General features: G+C 36.2%; 2 protein-coding genes and 1 non-coding gene across 5 annotated transcripts; 2 read left to right on the top strand and 1 right to left on the bottom strand.

Annotated features, from left to right (window-relative positions):
• Nucleotides 1-1,469: 1,469 nt before the first annotated feature.
• Nucleotides 1,470-1,541, bottom strand: trnaa-ugc (transfer RNA alanine (anticodon UGC)). The gene has a single exon. It is a non-coding gene; the product is annotated as a tRNA-Ala (tRNA).
• Nucleotides 1,542-2,013: 472 nt separating this feature from the next.
• LOC127942130 (uncharacterized) lies at nucleotides 2,014-6,819 on the top strand. Its single transcript, XM_052537727.1, has 8 exons — nucleotides 2,014-2,183; nucleotides 3,495-3,693; nucleotides 3,775-3,965; nucleotides 4,053-4,223; nucleotides 4,341-4,499; nucleotides 4,662-4,796; nucleotides 5,910-6,002; nucleotides 6,083-6,819. The coding sequence occupies exons 1-8, from the start codon at nucleotides 2,169-2,171 to the stop codon at nucleotides 6,503-6,505; spliced, it is 1,386 nt and encodes a 461-aa protein (XP_052393687.1). The 5' UTR covers nucleotides 2,014-2,168; the 3' UTR covers nucleotides 6,506-6,819.
• Nucleotides 6,820-7,053: 234 nt separating this feature from the next.
• On the top strand, nucleotides 7,054-11,286 carry LOC127942131 (mitotic-spindle organizing protein 2). 3 transcript variants are annotated; one of them, XM_052537729.1, is made up of 5 exons: nucleotides 7,054-7,237; nucleotides 7,427-7,599; nucleotides 8,231-8,382; nucleotides 8,602-8,736; nucleotides 10,461-11,286. In XM_052537729.1, exons 2-5 carry the CDS (start codon nucleotides 7,427-7,429, stop codon nucleotides 10,610-10,612), a joined length of 612 nt encoding a protein of 203 aa, XP_052393689.1. In that variant the 5' UTR covers nucleotides 7,054-7,237; the 3' UTR covers nucleotides 10,613-11,286. The 3 variants fall into 3 exon arrangements, with proteins under 3 accessions (XP_052393689.1, XP_052393688.1, XP_052393690.1); XM_052537728.1 differs by lacking the exon at nucleotides 7,054-7,237 and having other exon boundaries at nucleotides 7,418-7,599; XM_052537730.1 differs by lacking the exons at nucleotides 7,054-7,237; nucleotides 8,602-8,736 and having other exon boundaries at nucleotides 7,418-7,599.
• Nucleotides 11,287-19,110: the final 7,824 nt, after the last annotated feature.

Raw genomic sequence — 19,110 nt, 5'->3', positions numbered from 1 at the left:
GTGTGTCTTTTAGCCATTGTCCTGTACCGTGTTCTCTCAAGTAGAGCAGGTGGTGGTGTTGTCTGTGCTAGGAGTATGTGTTGCCTTTGATTTTCACACTGCCAACAACATCCTTCATCTGTATTTATTACACAGCTGGAGTGGGATCTCCAGAGTGGCCCTATTCACTTTGCAGGTAGGCTACAGCACACATGGACTAGCCTGATGATATTTTCACTGCTTCATGCTTGGCAAAGCTCCATGAGTATGTTCTACAGCATACAACGATGGTTGATGTCATCTCTTGAGCCTTTCTCCTCTGATTGAATTAGTGGTTTGGGTTGTATGCTTTCTTGTTGCCCTGGACTCCTTTGGCTGTTAGAGCCTGCCTGAAACCTCTCCACATCTGGATGGGCATTGCCTGAGTCTCATCATCAGCCTCTCTGAGATGAGTGAGAAACTATTACTGGACAATGAGCGACAATCCTATTATCATAACCATGTAGCTGCAAGAAATGGCTGTGATTTATCTTATTCAGATAAATAATACCCTTTCTCTTAAAATTAGCTGTGTAGGAGGCTCTTAATAGTGAAACCACACTTTAATTTTTTTTTTTTTTTTTAATGGCTCAGTTGTTTGTAGCTGTTTCAGTGCCCAAACCGACTTTGTCTCAGCATAAATGGGAGAAATGGAAGCAATACAGAACCATACACGGCACTTTCTGCTGAAGCTCTCTTTGCAAAATCATTAGGCATCAGAAATGGAAGAATCCAGATTTTGAGAATGAAACTGAAAGAGTAAGTAATGATGAAATCCACTTTAAGATGTCAAAAATGAATTATAAGAATAAACACTAATGTTGAAAATTTTGAAAATATATATAAAAGCATAATTTCTGAAGGATAATGTGACATTAAAGACTGGAGTAATGGCTGCTGAAAATTCAGCTGCCATCACAGAAATAAAGGACATTTTAAAATATTACTGTATTTTTGATCAAATAAAAGCAGCCTTGGTGAGCATAAGATCATTTTTTAAAACATTTGCACGGTAGTTGTTATGTATTTTATTTTACATTTTCTAAGAGTTTGCATTTGTAACATTAAAATCTAACATTGAGTTCTCAACAGAGGCAATAGCTGAATTTATTTTATTTTTCATTATGTGACTTGTGGCCTTTCCTGACAGATGCCAGATGAAGACTGAGTACACAAGAAGAAACATGATGTGTACCACAATTATACAAATAACTTTTTGACTACTCCGTGCCAGCTGACTGGTTTTGCTTTTTCAACACATTTAAACAAATTGAGTGTCTAGTTGATTGACGTAAAAGAACCTTATCAATGTGTGAGACAGACCACTTGTGGTTAGCAAGACAAAAAATAAAGTAATTTTATTTTTTCTATGTATTGCCCTCCAAATTATATTTTCGCTCAACCTATATATGTTGGGTTTTATGTTGAATATAATCGAACTGTACAAAAAGTGGAGATGCCGGGGATTGAACCCGGGGCCTCATACATGCAAAGCATGCGCTCTACCACTGAGCTACATCCCCTTGTGCTGAGTGTTTGTAAGTGTAGCTATTAGACCGTCATAGAAGGCTAGTCTTGAAACAAAATTACATTCTCTAGGTAGGAAATAACGAAGTAATATTTTTACTTCAGCAAAACATTTTATCTTATAGCTAATTTTTAAACTACACATGCGTAAGTTATCTTTATTCTAGTGATGCGTTAAAAATTAATTTTACGAACAGTACATGAGTACTATTAGTAATTTAAATAAAACATTAACGTGTCTAAACCTTAAATCTGCTTTAAATATTTGTAGATATTGTTTTTTTCTTTGGTTTTATACAAGTGTAACGTAACTTAACGTTACGTACAGCCGTAGTTGTGGCGGCACCGACATCCCTCACTCATCGATTACGGTGCTGATTGGTTTGAAATTCCACCAAAACTTATGGAGGCCAATGAAATTCATTTACGTTGAACTCTAGCACTGATAACTCGTTGCATTCATCGGCGTTGTGTGACTGGAAACTCGCAGGTGAATGTGTGTACACACAGATGACGAACCACACACAAGCGCTCTGAAATGGGCTGTTTCATAGGCTAAAAATTACGACAAACGCCGGGTGGACAGCGGAATTTAAATCGAATTTCTGTATTATATCAAAAGCATGTCCGCTTTTGTGGTGAGTGAAAGATTAAACGTGAAATGCTGTGAGTTTTGTGTTAGCTTGCTAAGTTGTTAGCTTGATTAAGTGTGCAAAAGCTGCGTGCACCTTTTAACTTTTTTGCACCAGTGCGATTCAGTGCAGTAACGTTAGTCAAGATTTGCATAATACACGTAAAATATTATTAATATGATTTTATAACGACGTTTTATTTCATTGAATTACTTTCAGGCCTTGTGAAATATATGAAAATACAATTGATAGCAATGCTTCAGGACCATTTAAGTATATGCTATTCATGTTCAACATGTACCGTTAACTTACATGAATAATAACATTTTGCAAACGAGATCTCAAGATAATGGTGGCAATAATTTCTCATAACGTTAAACTTAACGCCATGGGCTAAGTTTTATTGATTTATAGCGGCAATGCTTATGTTTACCACAAGGGGCTCCTGAAGCTTGAAGCAATGCATCTTTAAAAAAATTGTCAAGGTGTGAAAATAATGCAATTCTATTGTGTAAACACATTTTACTTGTTGATTCAAGCTAAATAAACTACATAATAATGGATATTCATAAAGTTCGTTTGAGATTGAGGGGGTGACAGATGTTGGTAGCCTCTCATACTGCCTTGTCAGATTTGGTGACTCTGCAGAATATCTGCAACTGTTTACACCAGAGCAAAATGCTTATATCTAGAATATAAAAGTGTTTAGACATCACCACACAGTGCATCTGTGTAACATTAAAGCCATCATGTGCAAAATAGAGAGGGTTAACAGATTTCAGTAACCTTTAATGCTGCCCTGTCAGATTTGGTGACCCTGCTGTATATCTATCTGCTGCTGTTCACATCAAAATGCTATCAAGAATAAAAAAATAGAGGAGTGTAGACATCACCAGAGTGCATATTTCAATACCCTTTATACTGCTCTGCTGTATATCTTCAGCAGAACTGTAAAACAACATCAACATCAAAAGATAGTCTTAATGACAGAGCAAGACCTGTTAGATCACTACTCACTCAATGCGTGTTTTTCTGCCGCCTCAACAGATTGCCTCTTCACGCTCACAGTAATGTGTATGAGCCCCAGATGTGCTCTCAAAAGAACATTTAACAGCATTGAACAGCAACCTCTAGTCACTGATTTTTCCCAGTTAGAACAAAATAGAAATTACTGCTCTTTGTGTTCTTTGTGTATTTCTTTTCATGTCACCACCAGCGCTAAACAGCAAAGTGATTCACATTGTAATAGGGCTGCTTATTCGTTATAATCTCTCTATTAGAGTTGCATTCACTGGCTTTCTGCATTTGTTTGTCTAGGCCCATCCTTCTGTACGTGTCAGAGGAACAGAACACACATACACACCTGTGCTGTGTCAGGATGAGAAGTGTTTGGGACAGGAGAAAGGAGTGCACATGCACTGCCCGCTCTGTTCTGTGGCCGAGGCTTACCAAGATCCCGTTATCCTGCGAGCTCACTTCCGCATCAAACACGTGGACAAAGGCATTGACTTTGGAGGTGAGGCACAGTTAGACTATAGATTCACATGTGATTCATGCTCTCTGGAGACCGTCTCTCTCTCTCATTTTTTATGGACAGGCTTGAAGGTGCTGCGCTGCTGTATCCATTGCGAGATTGTGGGCACTATTAAAGGAGAAAAACGGTTTAAAGGTGCACATTGGCACTGTTACCGCTGTAGAAATGGTTTCAATAGGAGGGATGAGGCCATCAAACACTATAAAACACACTTCCGAAATCCCCACACCACATTCCAGATCCAAGTCACGCAGGTAAAGGTGGAAACAAGAGGTTAAATCTGTTTTCCCACTTTGGATATCACCGTTTTTGATCATGTTTGCATATATGTGCTCTCACAGAATGTGAACTGCCGACAGTATTATGGTGAGAGCTCAGAGGCTCATGCTAAAGCATATGAAGGGCTGGCAGTGAGTCTTGGACCAGGTGGAGATGGCACTAGCATTGGATCCATCTTAACTCAGCCTTTCCTAACCACTGGCACTGAAACCCTATTGACTGTGGAGCCAAAGGTAGACAGTCTCAAAGCTTTATTTTGGGCATATTCATTAACAAGCATGATCTACTACGAAGCCTTTTTTGGTGTTTGACTTGAAGTATTGAAGTTGACCTCTCTTTTATATTTGAAGGAAGATGGTGAGAGAAATGGAATCCCATTGGGTGCTGAGGAAGAGGTGGGGTCTTCCCAGAATTCATCTGATGGGACTCAGACTCTTGTTCTTATGGACCCTGATGGACAGGGAAACAGTGTGATCTTTGACACAGCTACTGGTATCATCACTGAACCGGTGAACATTATTTACATGAATCACTTTTTTTCTTCTTCTTTTTTTTTTAAGCAACCCAGATATTTTAATTGTAGTGTATTTTATTTGTGTAAATTATTCAGTATTCTGGTTTAACAGTTCTCCTGTAGGAGCTGTCTAAAATTTTAGTTGCTGTAATTCCAGGAGACAGAAGGCTGGGAGCAGGCCCTGTTACAGAAACGACTCCTGGAGCTCCACCAGCAGATCGACACAGTTCGCCAGGAGAAGGAGAGCATGGAGAACACACTACGAGCTGAGATTAAACAGCTCAAAGAACAGGTATATCTGAGGTTTATAATTAGCTTTATACTACGGGGCTGTTGAATGCTTAAAACCGATCGGCTGACGAATGTTCTAAGGTGTGAAACTATTTTCAGGGAAATGCATTGCTAAAGTAGTTCCAGGCAGGTCTTGACCACATTACATGTCCATATCCCTAATTACAGCAGCAATTAATTACAGAGGTAATTACAGTGCTGTTCCTGAAGCAGATGAATGTAGAGATTTGCTATTAGTAGAGACGCTTTTTCCGAATTCACACAAGCTTAATCTCTCTCTCTCTACAGGAATAACTGCATTAATCTGCTATCAATGTCTCAAACATCTGTTACTCACTATAAAGTTACATTTTAGAATTAGCAACGGAGGCTTGAGATGAGATGCGTTAGACATTAGTCCTACACACCAGAGCGTTTTAAGAACAAAAACCAAACGAATGTCTTAAAATCATCATCTGAATAATGTGAGGTAACCATGGTATAATTGGAATAATTGACTCTGATCTGTTGAATTATTAAGCTAAAGGGCACCTTGGGTGTGCATTATTTTCTAATAATTAAATGTTCCATCGTCAATTATTCCTTGCTTATTGTATCTCTTATTTAAGTCTTTTTTTTTTCTTTTGTTGAAGTAATGTTCAGTGCTTTATGTAAAACATTTTGCAGTGTGTTCTTTATCACACAATAATTTCAAATTGACCCATTGTATTAACAAATGGGACACATTCACGATAAATACACTTATACTAGATGGTTAGCTAAGCAAGCAATATCACTACTAGAGTGACAGTTCATTTCTGTTCATCAAAGATAGTTGATATTGATAGTTGTATTGTATTGTATTTTTTTCCCTCCAAAATATGAACTGTTTTGAACGTTGATGATAGTAAGAAATGTTTCTTTAGCAGCAAATCAACATAATAGAACAGTATCTGAAGGATCATGTGACACTGAAGAATGGAGTAATAGCTGCTGAAAATTCAGCTTTGCCATTACAGAAAAAATTCAATTTTTCTGTTAATTAACTGTAAGTTTTAACCACAGGTCATAAACATTATTTTGTACACTTGCTATAATTCAATCTTCCTCTGCATTCTTTTTATTTTATTTTTAGGTTGCAAGCCTGGTTCAGTCTAACGTAAGGATGTTTGAGGAACTGCAAGCTTATCAATGTCCAGATCACAGCCAGCAGAAGGTGGCCAAGCTTGTAAGTGTTCTGAATGTATAGGCCTGGGCTAATTAAAATGTATATTTTTCCCAATTTTTTTTTTTTTTTTGTATTGTCAGCTGGAAAACCTTGAAGCTCAACACAAAGAGCTCCTGCAGGCCCAGCTGGCCTCACTCAGGAGGGAGATCCTGTCAGGATCACATAACATGCCAATCGATGGCCACACGGGGGTTCTGGAGCTCAGTGTAGATTCAGAGGAGCCACAGACTGAAGCCATTAGTGGCCCTTTAACAGGACTGGAGGATATGGATGTGCAACATGAGAAACTAAAATCCACAGATCTTGAACTAGTACCAACTGATACAACGCCCTGCCTGGAGAGCCCTGGCTTGGACTTAGATTTGCCAAACTCTGGCTTGACTACATCTACGGTTTTAGAGGACAAACGGGAAGTGACATTGTCCCCTGTGTCATCTAAGAAGCGCAGCTCAGCAGATGACTCCGAAGAGATGACTAAGAGCAAAGTGCAGAGAGTCAGCTGAGAATGACTTGATGTTAAAAACAAGCATTTTTATCACTTCCAGTCTTTTTATTAACAAACTGCTGTTACCTTTGCCACACATTTCCTGGTAAAAACTATATGTATAGGTGTGTGTGTGTGTACACACAGAGTGATCTGTATTGTGTAATTTGGCCCAATATACATAAATGTTTCCATGATGAAATATTTCTAACCTTGAATCTCGCTTTTCCGTATTTATTTACGTTTAAATGCTGGTTTTGACTATGCTTTTTGATGTAGTTATGTTCTTGTCATTAGAGAATGTATAGAATTAAAGCATAGGATTTCAGTTTATTTCTGATGTTCTTTGAGCATTAACAGAAGCATGTTACTGATTATAGATTCATAAAGTAAACATTCTATAATCAATTGTTATGGGAAAAACTTTATAAGCTGGGTTGTCAACGTTTGAAGGTTTATCAGCATAAATTATTTTTTAAATGTATTTATTTTATTTTTATGTCATGTGTAAATTTTTGTTATTCTGTATATTACATTATCCACTGAGATAAACAATAGTTCTGGGATTAGACTGGGGGATGCAGTTTACATATCAGCATTCAGAATCGGTTTTCCAAGCGCCCGCTAGAGGAAGACAACCGCCTCCTCCAGACCAGATGGTGGCAGTAAGTAATGCTGCTTTGCCTTGTCAAGCGGCAACAAACCCGGAGGAAGGACGCGGGCAATTTACTACTGCATTTGGTGCATTATTGTGAGTATTAAAATTTATAATTTTCTTTTTAATCCTAAACAACATGTTTGTGTACCCCACGTATCACTTGACTTTAAATACATTTCATGAGAGGAAGTGTTTTCCGTGGAACTTACAGCATCGGCGAGCTCTTCCTGCTTGTTTTATGATTGCTCTCAGTGTGGTTTCATGTGTTTTTGGATGACGCAGATGTCACAGTCAGCGATGCCTTCAGCCCCGGACTCCCCATCTCTGAGCGTGACCGTCAGCGGGAATGTGCAGAAATACAACATCAAGAAGAAAAAGGTCTTAAATGCGGAGGAGACTGAGCTGTTCGAGCTCACTCAGGCTGCTGGGATAGTCATGGACCAAGAAGTTTTCAAGTGAGTCCCACACAATCTAGAGCTGTATATCCGTTCATTTGCAAACATTCCGCATATTTTTATCAATAAAATCGAAAGGTTTAGTGTAGTGCTGCTGAAGTGAGGATTTCTGTCTCAGTACACAAGGGGGTAAAGTAATAGAATTAATACCTTAATGTGTATTTTGGATGTTAGCATCCGTTTTGCGCTGTAAGCAAAATAGCTCATAATTGACCAGTGCATGAATTAACATTGGATTTGTTTCGAAGGAATCGTTCATTTGAGTCAATTCTTTTAAATGAATCAATTGGACTGAATTTGTCTGAATCGGTCAGAGCAGTTTTCCAGTCACCGACTCTGAGAACCTACTGCTAAATTATTTTAGCTGTCTAGTTGTTATCCATTTATTAAAATGAAAACAGAAAAAAACATCTAAAAAAATATTTTATTCAAAATATTATTAAAAAACTACAGCTGTGAAATATTATTATTGAAAACTTGTTTTAAATCCCACTTCTGTTGCCACTTTCAAAAAAGCAATTTAATAAAATATAATTTTGTATCTGTAGTACACTGTAGCATAACCCCCTTTACTGACTTAGCAGTTATCTTTATGTTGCTTAATTTTAAATGGTCCATCTCACTGCTACAGAATCATATTGGACCTGTTAAAGATGAACGTTGCTCCTCTGGCAGTCTTTCAGACCTTAAAGACCATGTGTGCGGGGCAGAAGGTCTCTGAAACATCCACTGGTGACACATCCACTTCGTCCCACACTGCCACTGCACCTTCAGAGTCTAGAGGTGAGGGCCACACATGTAACGTAGAAGTTGAGTGAACAGACCTAAGCATGATATACCACAGAATCATATGATTTGAGTTGGAAAATAGATGATCACAGCATCTGTGCTGTTCTGGTGGTCCTTTTGAACTCTGAATGTCTTTGGATCACTTTCTTCATATTTTGCAATAAAATAGATTTTTTTTTTTTTTTTTGGTAACCTGTGTGTGACTTCCTATAGAAGAGGAGGGTGTGGTCTCAGGAAAGAGCACTAAAACTGTAGCACCTCCCTCTGCGTCTGTGTCCCGCCCACCTAGGGGAGGGGCTAAGATAGTGGTCTACAGTGCGGGTGACACGAGTGCTCCCATCTCTCAAGGTTTATCTTCTTCTCCTCTGTTTTAGCTTGGTTCTCTCATCCTTTTTTTATCCTAATGCTTGCAAGTTTAAGGTCTTCTCTTCACTCCCATGAACTATTGCAGTACATTTCTCATGCTGACATAACTAATTCCTGCCTCAGCTTCATAGCGCAGTATATCTGTTCTCATTCTCATGCCTCGCCGATTGTGCCTGCGATTTTCCAGGCTTAGTGCTCTGAAAATAGGGGTGAAAATCCCCAGATCTGCTTCCTTCATATGTCTCATGGACTCTGTGAAGCTCATCCAGCTATAGAGTCCTCTGCTTCTCATGGTAAATGAATGTCTGTTAATGGTGTGTCATATGTGACACCGTAACGCACCAGTAAACCAGCATCCAGAAAAAAAACTGTCTGCCATCAACACTGAAAAGCTTGCATGTGACTCTCAACTTCATAAATGGATGGTGTTTGCCACTTCATCACTTGAATCATCACTTCACATCACGTCATCACTCTGATTTTTTTACATAACCTTATCAAAATAATGTCCCTCATATGTGTCGTCCTCCATCATTTTGAGTCATTTTGACATAGAAACACACTTTTGCATTTTTATGTAAAGAATAAAAGTTTTAGTTCTGTAATGGTGTAATTATGATGTCTACTCAACCAGGTCAAAATATAATAATTTATATGGTGTCTGTCTGCTGTAATTTTGAATTACAAAATTAGTTTTATTCAATCTTACATATCAAATAAAATAGTAATTGCTAAATTTATAATAATATATTTTATACATATGCTTTTTTCTAATTGTTTCCCTACCCAACAAGTTTTTTTATTTATTTATTTATTTATTATTCCAGCAATCAAAACACTGAACGGTTACATGAGAAATGAAACATTTTAGTAAATTGTTCTGAATCCTTTAGCTATAGAGCGCAATACTCAATCTCATTCATTTTCTATTCTCATTTACTGATATTTTACAAACCTGTGAATACAATTATTAATCGATGCTATATGCTTCTGTTAAAGCTGTCATCCCGCCTTAATTATTATTTTTATTATTTTGGATTATTATTTTTTGGAATACGTGGTGGAGAAACTACACTGCACATGATTCTGCAGAGAAAGCTCTACCAATCAGAAAATTTAACAAAAATCACACCCGTCCACACCCATGAAGCACCTCAAATGAATCTGTCTTCCTACACTCTCACAATACTTAAATATTTGTATATAATGTGCAGATTGTGATATAATATCTTACATAAAATCTTTAAATCAATAGTTCAATATGTATTCATTTTTATTTCTATTACGCCATCCACAATGGATTGTAGTCCTCACTAAAGGCATTACGTACCCATTATTGTACTTTGTCTTATTGTCCAATTTAAAAAAAAAAATATTCTTGGTTTGGTTCGTGGCTTTTAACTCCGTAATGAAGGCTTTTAAAAACACTATGGGAAAAGCAAATTCTTCAAGGCGACAGAAAATGTTGGCCAGCACTATAGCACTCTGTAAATAATAGTTAGTGCAGAATAGATGATCAGTTCATGCCCACATGCTGCTGTTTGAACTGAAGCTTCATCAGCGATTTGTCACACCACATTAATGAGTGGTGTTTTAATTTAATAATTGTTTCATTGTGTCTTTTGTCTCAAAGCGATCGAGCATGTCACATGTATATGTTTCACATGTTTACATGCGTTCCTTCTGTGTGTATTTGTGTGATCTAGTACGCAGTAAAACAAGTTCAGGGCAGGGGGAGAAAACTGCAAGAGATGGTTCAAGCCAGCGGGTGCCACGGCAGGTCAGCGCCACCAGGGGGCAGAAGAGCGCCAAGAGCTCAGGCAGCAGCAGCTCGTCTTCTCAGCTCACCTCCAACTGAAGGTCTCCGTCAATTAAACAACACATACTAAGCTTGCTGAAAATAAGCGCTTTTTTTTGTTGGAGAAGGTTCCTGTAGAAACTGCAAAAACTTTTGCACTGTAAACAAAACAGTTAAGTTGTTTTAGGGATCTCCTTCGGGATGTCTTCAGTGTTTCTTTGAAAACTTCTTTGCATTAAATTTGCATCTAGCCCAGAGAGACTATAGCTGAAGTATGCCATATTTTCCACGGTTTATTTTACACTTTCACACCAAAACCATTAGAGGAAAACACAGAAAATCTTTTGCTATCTTTATACCATCCATTTTCTCAAATCCAGCAGCTTGGGGCTGCTGTGAAACACATCTGTCTTAAACCGTGCTTGTGTAAAACACTCAACATTGTCTTTATAGACTGTGATGTATATATGGACTTTATTTTCTATTATTTTCAAATGTGAAATGTGCTTTTTTTATGCATTCTTTTTATTGCATCTCCAATATGGAGTCTTTAAAACAGTTATTGTATGTTGCACTTTAAATCTTTACTTGATGAAGGAAGGTTTGTATGCATAAATGCTTTATAAAACAAAACATGAGAGAGTTGTTTTTTAGATTTAAAAAGTCTTAATGTTTCTGGTTTAATTTCTCGATGAGAACTAAGACATAAGCATTTAATTATGCAGTTACTGGAATTTTGACTGCTCTCTTCATTCATTCTGACCGGAGTGAACTCTTGATCAGCATACTTCAGATTCCATGTTGAACGAAATGGAATTTGATACACTGCCTTCCTCTATAGAAGGTGTACTATGTAAGAAAGTGCCAGGGTCAATGGAAGCACTTGTGTGTTTGTACACTCCTTTCTCTTTACTATATGTTCAAACTTGTTGACTTTGTAGGTTAAGGCAAGACCTCTTGCTATTGAGACATGCACAATGGTTAAAGAACTTCTCTTCAATAATGAGCTGAAGGAAAATGACAACGTTGCTTCAGGGGGATAAAATATATATATATATATATATATATATATAAATGTTTCAAAATGAACAACTTGAGAAAGATGTTTTTCAAAGGACGCTAAACACTCAAGTCTCATATTTTATGTACTTTTTTGATCATAATGTCAAGCTAGTTCAAATGATCAAATACAGAAAAATGAATCAAAGAATCAGTGCTGGATAAACTGGAATTCTGCAATATATATATGTATATGTATGTGTGAGTGTATATATATATATATATATATATATATATATATATATATATATATATATATATATATATATATATATGTGTGTGTGTGTGTATATATGTGTGTGTGTATATATGTGTGTGTGTATATATATGTGTGTGTATATATATGTGTGTGTGTATATATATATATATATATATATATATATATATATATATATATATATATATATATATATAAAATAGGTTGATTTTTAGTTTTTCTTGTAGAATGTTAGATGATTCTTGATTGATTATCATCTCTAGGATTTTGACATCATAATGTTGGGATCATTGTTTTTTTTAAATAAGAAATTAATACTTATATTAAGCAATAACTATTAATTGATCAAAAATGACAGTAAAGACTTCTACAATATTGAAAAAAATATTTAAAGTAAATTATGTTCTTTTGAACTTGCTAATAAAGAGTTTGGGGTGTTGGGTGTTTTCTATATAGGTAAGAAATTTCCTAGTTTTTAAATGAAATCAAGCATTTGATTTTTACAAAAAAAGTAATTTTTACAAAAAACTTATACTTAAATTTATAATGTTTAATTCTGTGCATTGCTTGCCATTTCTTTGAAACAATTTTCACTAAGAAATGACTGAAGTTCACAAATAATTACAAAGGAAAATCACACTCTGGTGTAGAATAATTTTTAAAGGATCATGTGACACTAGAGGCTGCAATAATGGATACTGAAAATTGAGCCTCTCCATCGCAAGAATAAATTACATCTTAAAATGTATGAAATATAGAAAACTGGTATTTGACACATTTCAATGGAAGCCAGTTGCGTTTGTAAACCATGGTTATCATATTTTGGGGCAGTGTGTGTGTGTCCAAACAGGCTTCTCAAACACCAGTCTGTCACTGCTCGGTCAGATATTGTGTATTGATCTCTCTGTATACAGTATGTATGCAGTGAGCAGACCATGACAGGATGGATGGAAGGGTTGCGAGGGGATTTATGGTATACCAATATAACGATGGTATTGCTGGATTTTTGAAGAGCATGGGCCATAAGTAAAGTACAGAGCGCTGCTCATGAAGGGAGTAGAAAAGAAAAGCTTTTGTTTGCCTGACAGAGAGGTATGAGGACAAAGACATACACTTGTAAAGAAAACATAAAAGAAAAGAGCTTGAGGGGCTTTAGCTGAAGAAAATAGGTGTGTGCGTGAGCGGGGAATGAGGCGAGAGAGGTTCAAACCTCGAGAGAGAGAGAGAGAGAGAGAGAGAGAGAGAGAGAGAGAGAGGTGAGCTGGAGGTTTTAATGTGGCCGTTTGTCGTGTTTATGTGGCTGTGGTGGTGCTTTCTCCTGCTCTTTATATTGATGGCAGTGCAGCCAGGCTGTAATTGATGGCAGCATATTGCTGTACTCCGGCAAGTGTAATGGGCCGAGACACAGAAGCAGAGAGCACAGCGGGAACCCTCTTTAACCCTTTATGCACTCACACACTCAAACTCTGAATTATGTGTGTGTGTTTGTGTCTCTGTAGGGAAGGAGACAGGTGCCACATTTCGACTACAGGTAGATTAACTTCTCTCCCTATTTTGTAACCCCACATTTGCTTTAAAACATTAATTATCAATTCAAAACACCTTTTGTTTTGAAGCTGCACAAAAAAACCATGGTTCTTCCCTTTTGTAGAGCTCTGCTGCCATAAAACAATATGGATATAATGTTACATTGTTAAGTTTACTCGTCTGCTTTGTTCAGATGTACTTTAAAGTGATTTGGGCACAGGAAAGCTATCAAACCTGTCTTGGTGGAACTGGTGGAAACAGTCAGTCGTGATCTCAGAGTGGCAGCATGAAGGGACCATTTTTAGGCTACTGATATGATTAGTTATTCATTTGAAATGAGTGCAGATCATTTTGAACATTTGTCTAAAGTTCTTGAGGAATAAAACTTTTCAGAGTGGAGAAAATACTGATTTTTTGGGTATTTTGGGTTAAATACATGAATGAACTTTTAACTGTGAAACAAAACTGTGACCACTAAATAAATACATTAAAAAATAGAAATGAAAAGCATATTTAATTACAGTTTTTATTAAATATTTAAAAATGTAAAAAAAATTTGTATTTTCGGTTTGAATTGTTTACATAATTTGTCCTGGTGAAGATTACCAGTGCAAAAAAAAAAAAAATAAATTCTAGCTTTTTTTCACTAACCTGGAATATTTCATTGTAAGACATATTTAATAACTCAAACCTATATGCTCAATTCTCTACTGTACAAACTAAAAAAAAAACAAAAAAAAACGGGTGACTCTTGTTTGGGTGGTAACCTGCGCGTTCCCAAGTCGCCAATAGGGGGCAGTGTGTCTCTATTGGCACTTTAGCGCTCGGGTGCTGAGATGGTTGTACCTCATTTCCCCCTTCCACATATGCCCTGCCTGTGGCATCATACTTCTATGTGTGAACATCTTTGGCAGCGTGGAGAGGGAATGGCCCGTCAGCCAGCATGCTTCCACGGCTGTGAACATATTTGTTTGCTTGACTGTTTGTTTCTATTTTTGAGAGTTTGACTTAACCTTAGTCATTAGCAGGGCAGATTTATGGTAATTTTCATTGTTTATTTGCATGTTTATTCATGGGCCTGTATGCTTCCATAGTGGTGACAGTGATAATTCATTCAGAGACGAGAGCTCTTAAAATATATCATAAGTCAAGGCTTATAACTTAACATTCATTATACTATAATGCCAATGAACAAAACTGTTAAACCACTAGCTAATCATAAAACACTTTTATATATATACACTGGAAAATACATTTGTCACAATATTTAAGTGTGAATGAGCAACGAAGAACTGTAGGCTTGTCTGTACTCTCACACAGTAAATAAAAATGAAACTAGCCATCCTTTTTAATATCTAGCTGACATCCTTATCAAACAAACGTATTTAATGTACAAGACTTCATCCTCTCAGTTTGAATACTATGAAACAATATTGTGCTCGCTGTATCTCTGAGCACACAAACTAATCAAAAGTACTCCATGTGTTCACCAAATAATGACTCTAGTGAATAGATCTCCTCTTGTAACACAGTGTTATTTACACAGTTTACGAAAACAGGCTTTTTCCAGCTCTATTTGCAGCAGTTGTTTAATAATGATTCAAGAAAAGTCAGCTGTCCAAAAAACAACACGAAGATAGATTGAGCCCATCATTGCATTCGATGACAAAATCACTTAACTTTGCTCCATGGTTCTTTCATGAACACTGCATATAAATGTATTTTATATTCCTACCAATAGCACGCCTGTGTGAAACTATTTATTTATTTTTTATGAGAAATTGATTGGATTTATTCGCTGTGCCGACAAAAATATTTCAAAACGAAGCACAAGCAACACTCAACAGCTTTTTAGTCCTAAATTGAATCAGAGGTTTTTAATAAAATTGATTCAGTGGCCTGAATGATTTAAGATTCACTAATAATAACTGTGGCTGTATCAAATCGGCATACTTCACTACTATATAGCAGATACAAAAAATGTGAAAAGAGTTTGTCTGAATTAAACTGAGTTTGTCACAGTATTTATAAAAAAGTAGTCAAAAAAAAAAAAAAAACAGACAACCTGCTACTTACTGGAGGACGTATGGACATTTTTCAGTTACATTGGGAAAGGGTTTGTGAATGCAGGTAAAGTCAGCAATGCAGTTGCAGTCACATAACAACAACAACATGATGAATTCCATATAGAATACTGCATATAGCATACATTTTTTCATAAAAGGTAACTACTCAGAGACTGATTTCTGATGAAACCTGTGTCTGAATTCGGAATAGCATATAGCATACCACACTTAATGTTTTGGCATGTAAAGATATGTAGAAATAGTTAGAGTATCATGCCAGTATTCTGTTGTGGTTGAGTAACTTATTTAGCTTTCATAAGAATCCATGTTTTTGAATGAACTGATTTGGTTTAGCGATTCAATGATTCAATACTCATGCGTTTCTGAATGAATCAGTATTTTTGAACAAATTAATTCAGTGAATGAATCAGAAAAAGTCACTGAAAATCCCTGTGCCAAGACTGACAATTTTTTTAATTTTTTTTTTATAATTTGTTTTGTGTCACAATGAAAGAAACCAGGCTCTGATTTGAAATCTTAAAGCTGATTTGTTTTGTCTCTCGATATGTTTTGCCGCTTCGTCCGTCTCACCCTCATCCACCTTCTGGCATTTCCCCAGGTGTTGAGGCTGAGAAGAGGAAGTGCTATTTTTACTAGTCTGAGCTCACACCTCCCTCCCCCTCCCCCTCAGTGTGAGGAATATGAGGCACGGATGGGTCTAACGAGAGCCCTGAATATTGCACGCACACATATGCTTTCAGCCCTCCATCAGCTTTTGATTCAAACCTATGAAGGTACTCATGTGTCTCGCAGATACTAAGAGAAACATCTGTTATGAACTGTTCACTTTTTTTTCTGAGACACTTTTCCTTTAGTTTAATCATCATTTTCTCCCCATTTTCTTTTTGTTGAACCAGTCTGCATGGTGTAGACTTCAGCATATCAGTGCTTTCTCTCTTCCTCCCTTTCCTCCTGTATGTGCCCTTCCACTCTTCCTCTCCATTACTGTCGTCTGTAGATGCAGTTTCTGCACACGCTCTCTGGCGTGCTTATCGGAATGCGAGTGCTGATTGTTGGCCTGTCTCTCAGTTTGACTGACAGCTCCGGCTTTGCGGCGGAACGCCTGATTTTGTCAATGTTTGTCTGCGAGGCCTTATCTCCAAAACCTTATATTAACTGCCTCGACAGTTAGTGTAGCCAGTCTCCCTCCATCTCGCTTTCCCTCGTCTTATTTCATCCTCCCTCGTTCCATTTTTCATAGACTGACACTGTATCAGCAGTTGTTTATTTAAAAGACCCCAGTCGGTTAATGACTCATTTCTGATGAGAATATCATGCGTATCATGGTTCTGGTTTGATCCAGTCTCATTTTTAAGAATTGATGATGCTTGAATGGTGGGATGTGGAGGTGAGAATTGGATAAATCAGTGTTTCCATCATCTGTTTAGAGTAGATCCTGAGGTTAGCAGATCACTTCACACTTAGTGAAATCCAATATCCTTCCAATTCTAGTCCTCTGAGTCAGTGAGTGGACAGACATGATCATACAGTCATCAAGATTAAACAATTAAATGCAATTAACACAACTCTCTCTCTCTCTTACGTGTACACACACACACACACACACACACACACATGTGGTTGATGGTCATCATGTTCCATCAACCATAGATTTTGGGTTAAAATCTATATGAATTTATATTATACAGTGCAAATCTAACTGATCACTTCTTTACTGCTTATCCCTTGAAATCAAGATATTTTTTAGTCCATTCTCAGTTTTGAGGTCATTCAGTAAATGTTAGTGTAATTCTAATGGTTGACTAAATATAACATTCACAGGATGATTTTTTTTTAATGCTTTTTCTTATGCTCACCAAGTCTAATTTATTTGATCAAAAATACAGTAAAAACAGTAAAATGACTGTTTTATCTATATATCTATGTGAATATATCTCAATTTATTCCTGTTTTGAACATTTTGCAATGGGCGTCCCGAGTTTGAATCCTGACTTGGAGACCTTTCCTGATCCTGCCCCCCATCTCTCTCCCACTTCACTTCCTGTCAGCTCTGATATGTCATGTCATCATAAAGGTGAAAAAAAATAATAATTCAAATAGGCTGATTTGGTGCTGAAGTAACATTTATAATTATTTTGAAATGTCCTCCTAAAACGGTGTTCTTCTTATTTTTGGGGGGGAATATGTGAGTCTTCTTTTGCATGATTCTTTAATAAAAGTTCAAAAGAATAGCATTTATTTAAATGGTGTTTTTTTGTAACAATATAAAAATATTTAGTGTTACTTTCGATTAATTTTGTACTATTTAAAAATAATAATAATAATCTTACTGACTTTAAGCTTTTGTACAGTACTGTTTATGTGATCCATGAATATATTGATGACTTGTCCTGCACTAAAAGGTCTATCTGAAAATGTTCTTCTAATAGTACCTTTAACCAGCTTGCAAGTGATTCATGATTAATAGCTGTGTTCTAGCATATTTTTTTGTGATCTAACATTTTTATAAAAAAATAAAAGTCCAGAATAAATGTGTTCTGTCCAAATCTTCTGTTTCAGTAGGAAGTATGTCAGCAGAGTAAAGAAAACTGTGCCTGTCAAGGGGTTTCGTGTTTTTATTCGTCTTTATCAGTTTTAAATAGTCCTGCGATGCAACCAATGGATTTTTAAAAGTGAATATGTAGTCTTTCAATTAATAGAAGGTCATAAGCTGTATGCATAATAGTTATAAAATAATTATTAAAATGCTGTTTAAAATAGTTTAAGATGTTGTATTCAAGTATTTCATTTAAACTACCCACATATATAGTGCCAGAGTGACAATCAACACATATTAAAAGGACGTATTGAGATCTAAGCACTTTTGAGAATCATCCTTTAGATGTGTCACAAAATAGCAGTTTCATACCAAGACTGAGTAAACTGCATTTAGACTATTTTATTAAACAGTGATTTAAAGATTTCAATTCCATACTCATACGCTCTCTTTTTTTCTTTCCTTTTTATTCAAAGACACTGTTGACAAATGTCTAATATATGTACTCACAGTCTAAATGTGCTCAATTATTGCTTCTGCTTTAAAAAAAAAAAAAAATATATATATATATATATATATATATATATATATATATATATATATATATATATATATAAATATATATATATACATGATACAAATTGGTCAACAGTAGCATCATTTTCTGGTCATATACATATATATAGATAACTGACATATGTGTGTGTGTGTGTGTGTGTGTGTGTGTGTGTGTGTGTGTGTAGCTGGTCCAGACAACATTTTCATACATGGGCTAGTTTCAGGTCTCTTTTTATTTATGATAAAACAATTTAAAGTAAATTGCTATCTCATGTCCATACATTTCTTTAACCGTGCAATCAGCAGGATAATGAGCAGTCAGCTGGTCATTATTGCACCATTATTGGGTTTGATTTGACCTGTGGACTAACAGTCTGTATTCACATCCAGTTTGTTGCAATGAAAATGCTTTCAAAGCCATTTGTCAAGGACATGAAAGACTGAGCAGCTTTCTATGTTTCTTAGCGGTTATTGTGTTGAAAAGAGTTTCTTTTTAAATAGATGCATGAATATGTTTGATGAAGCAACTGATGTAGCAAAGATTGTCTTTATTCAATTTCATATATTTTATAAC

This window comes from Carassius gibelio, chromosome A21 (genome assembly GCF_023724105.1).
Source record: "Carassius gibelio isolate Cgi1373 ecotype wild population from Czech Republic chromosome A21, carGib1.2-hapl.c, whole genome shotgun sequence".
NCBI lineage: Eukaryota > Metazoa > Chordata > Actinopteri > Cypriniformes > Cyprinidae > Carassius > Carassius gibelio.
This window is presented reverse-complemented; position numbering and strand designations above follow the sequence as displayed.

Excerpts from the sequence above, each read along its gene's own strand:
- LOC127942130 (XM_052537727.1), top strand. Across the intron at positions 4,224-4,340 it reads TATTGACTGTGGAGCCAAAG|GAAGATGGTGAGAGAAATGG; the intron begins GTAGACAGTCTC and ends TTATATTTGAAG. Across the intron at positions 6,003-6,082 it reads AGCAGAAGGTGGCCAAGCTT|CTGGAAAACCTTGAAGCTCA; the intron begins GTAAGTGTTCTG and ends TTGTATTGTCAG.
- LOC127942131 (XM_052537728.1), top strand. The coding sequence starts at position 7,418 with ATGACGCAGATGTCACAGTCAGCGATGCCTTCAGCCCCGGACTCCCCA. Across the intron at positions 7,600-8,230 it reads ATGGACCAAGAAGTTTTCAA|AATCATATTGGACCTGTTAA; the intron begins GTGAGTCCCACA and ends TCACTGCTACAG. Across the intron at positions 8,737-10,460 it reads GAGTGCTCCCATCTCTCAAG|TACGCAGTAAAACAAGTTCA; the intron begins GTTTATCTTCTT and ends TGTGTGATCTAG.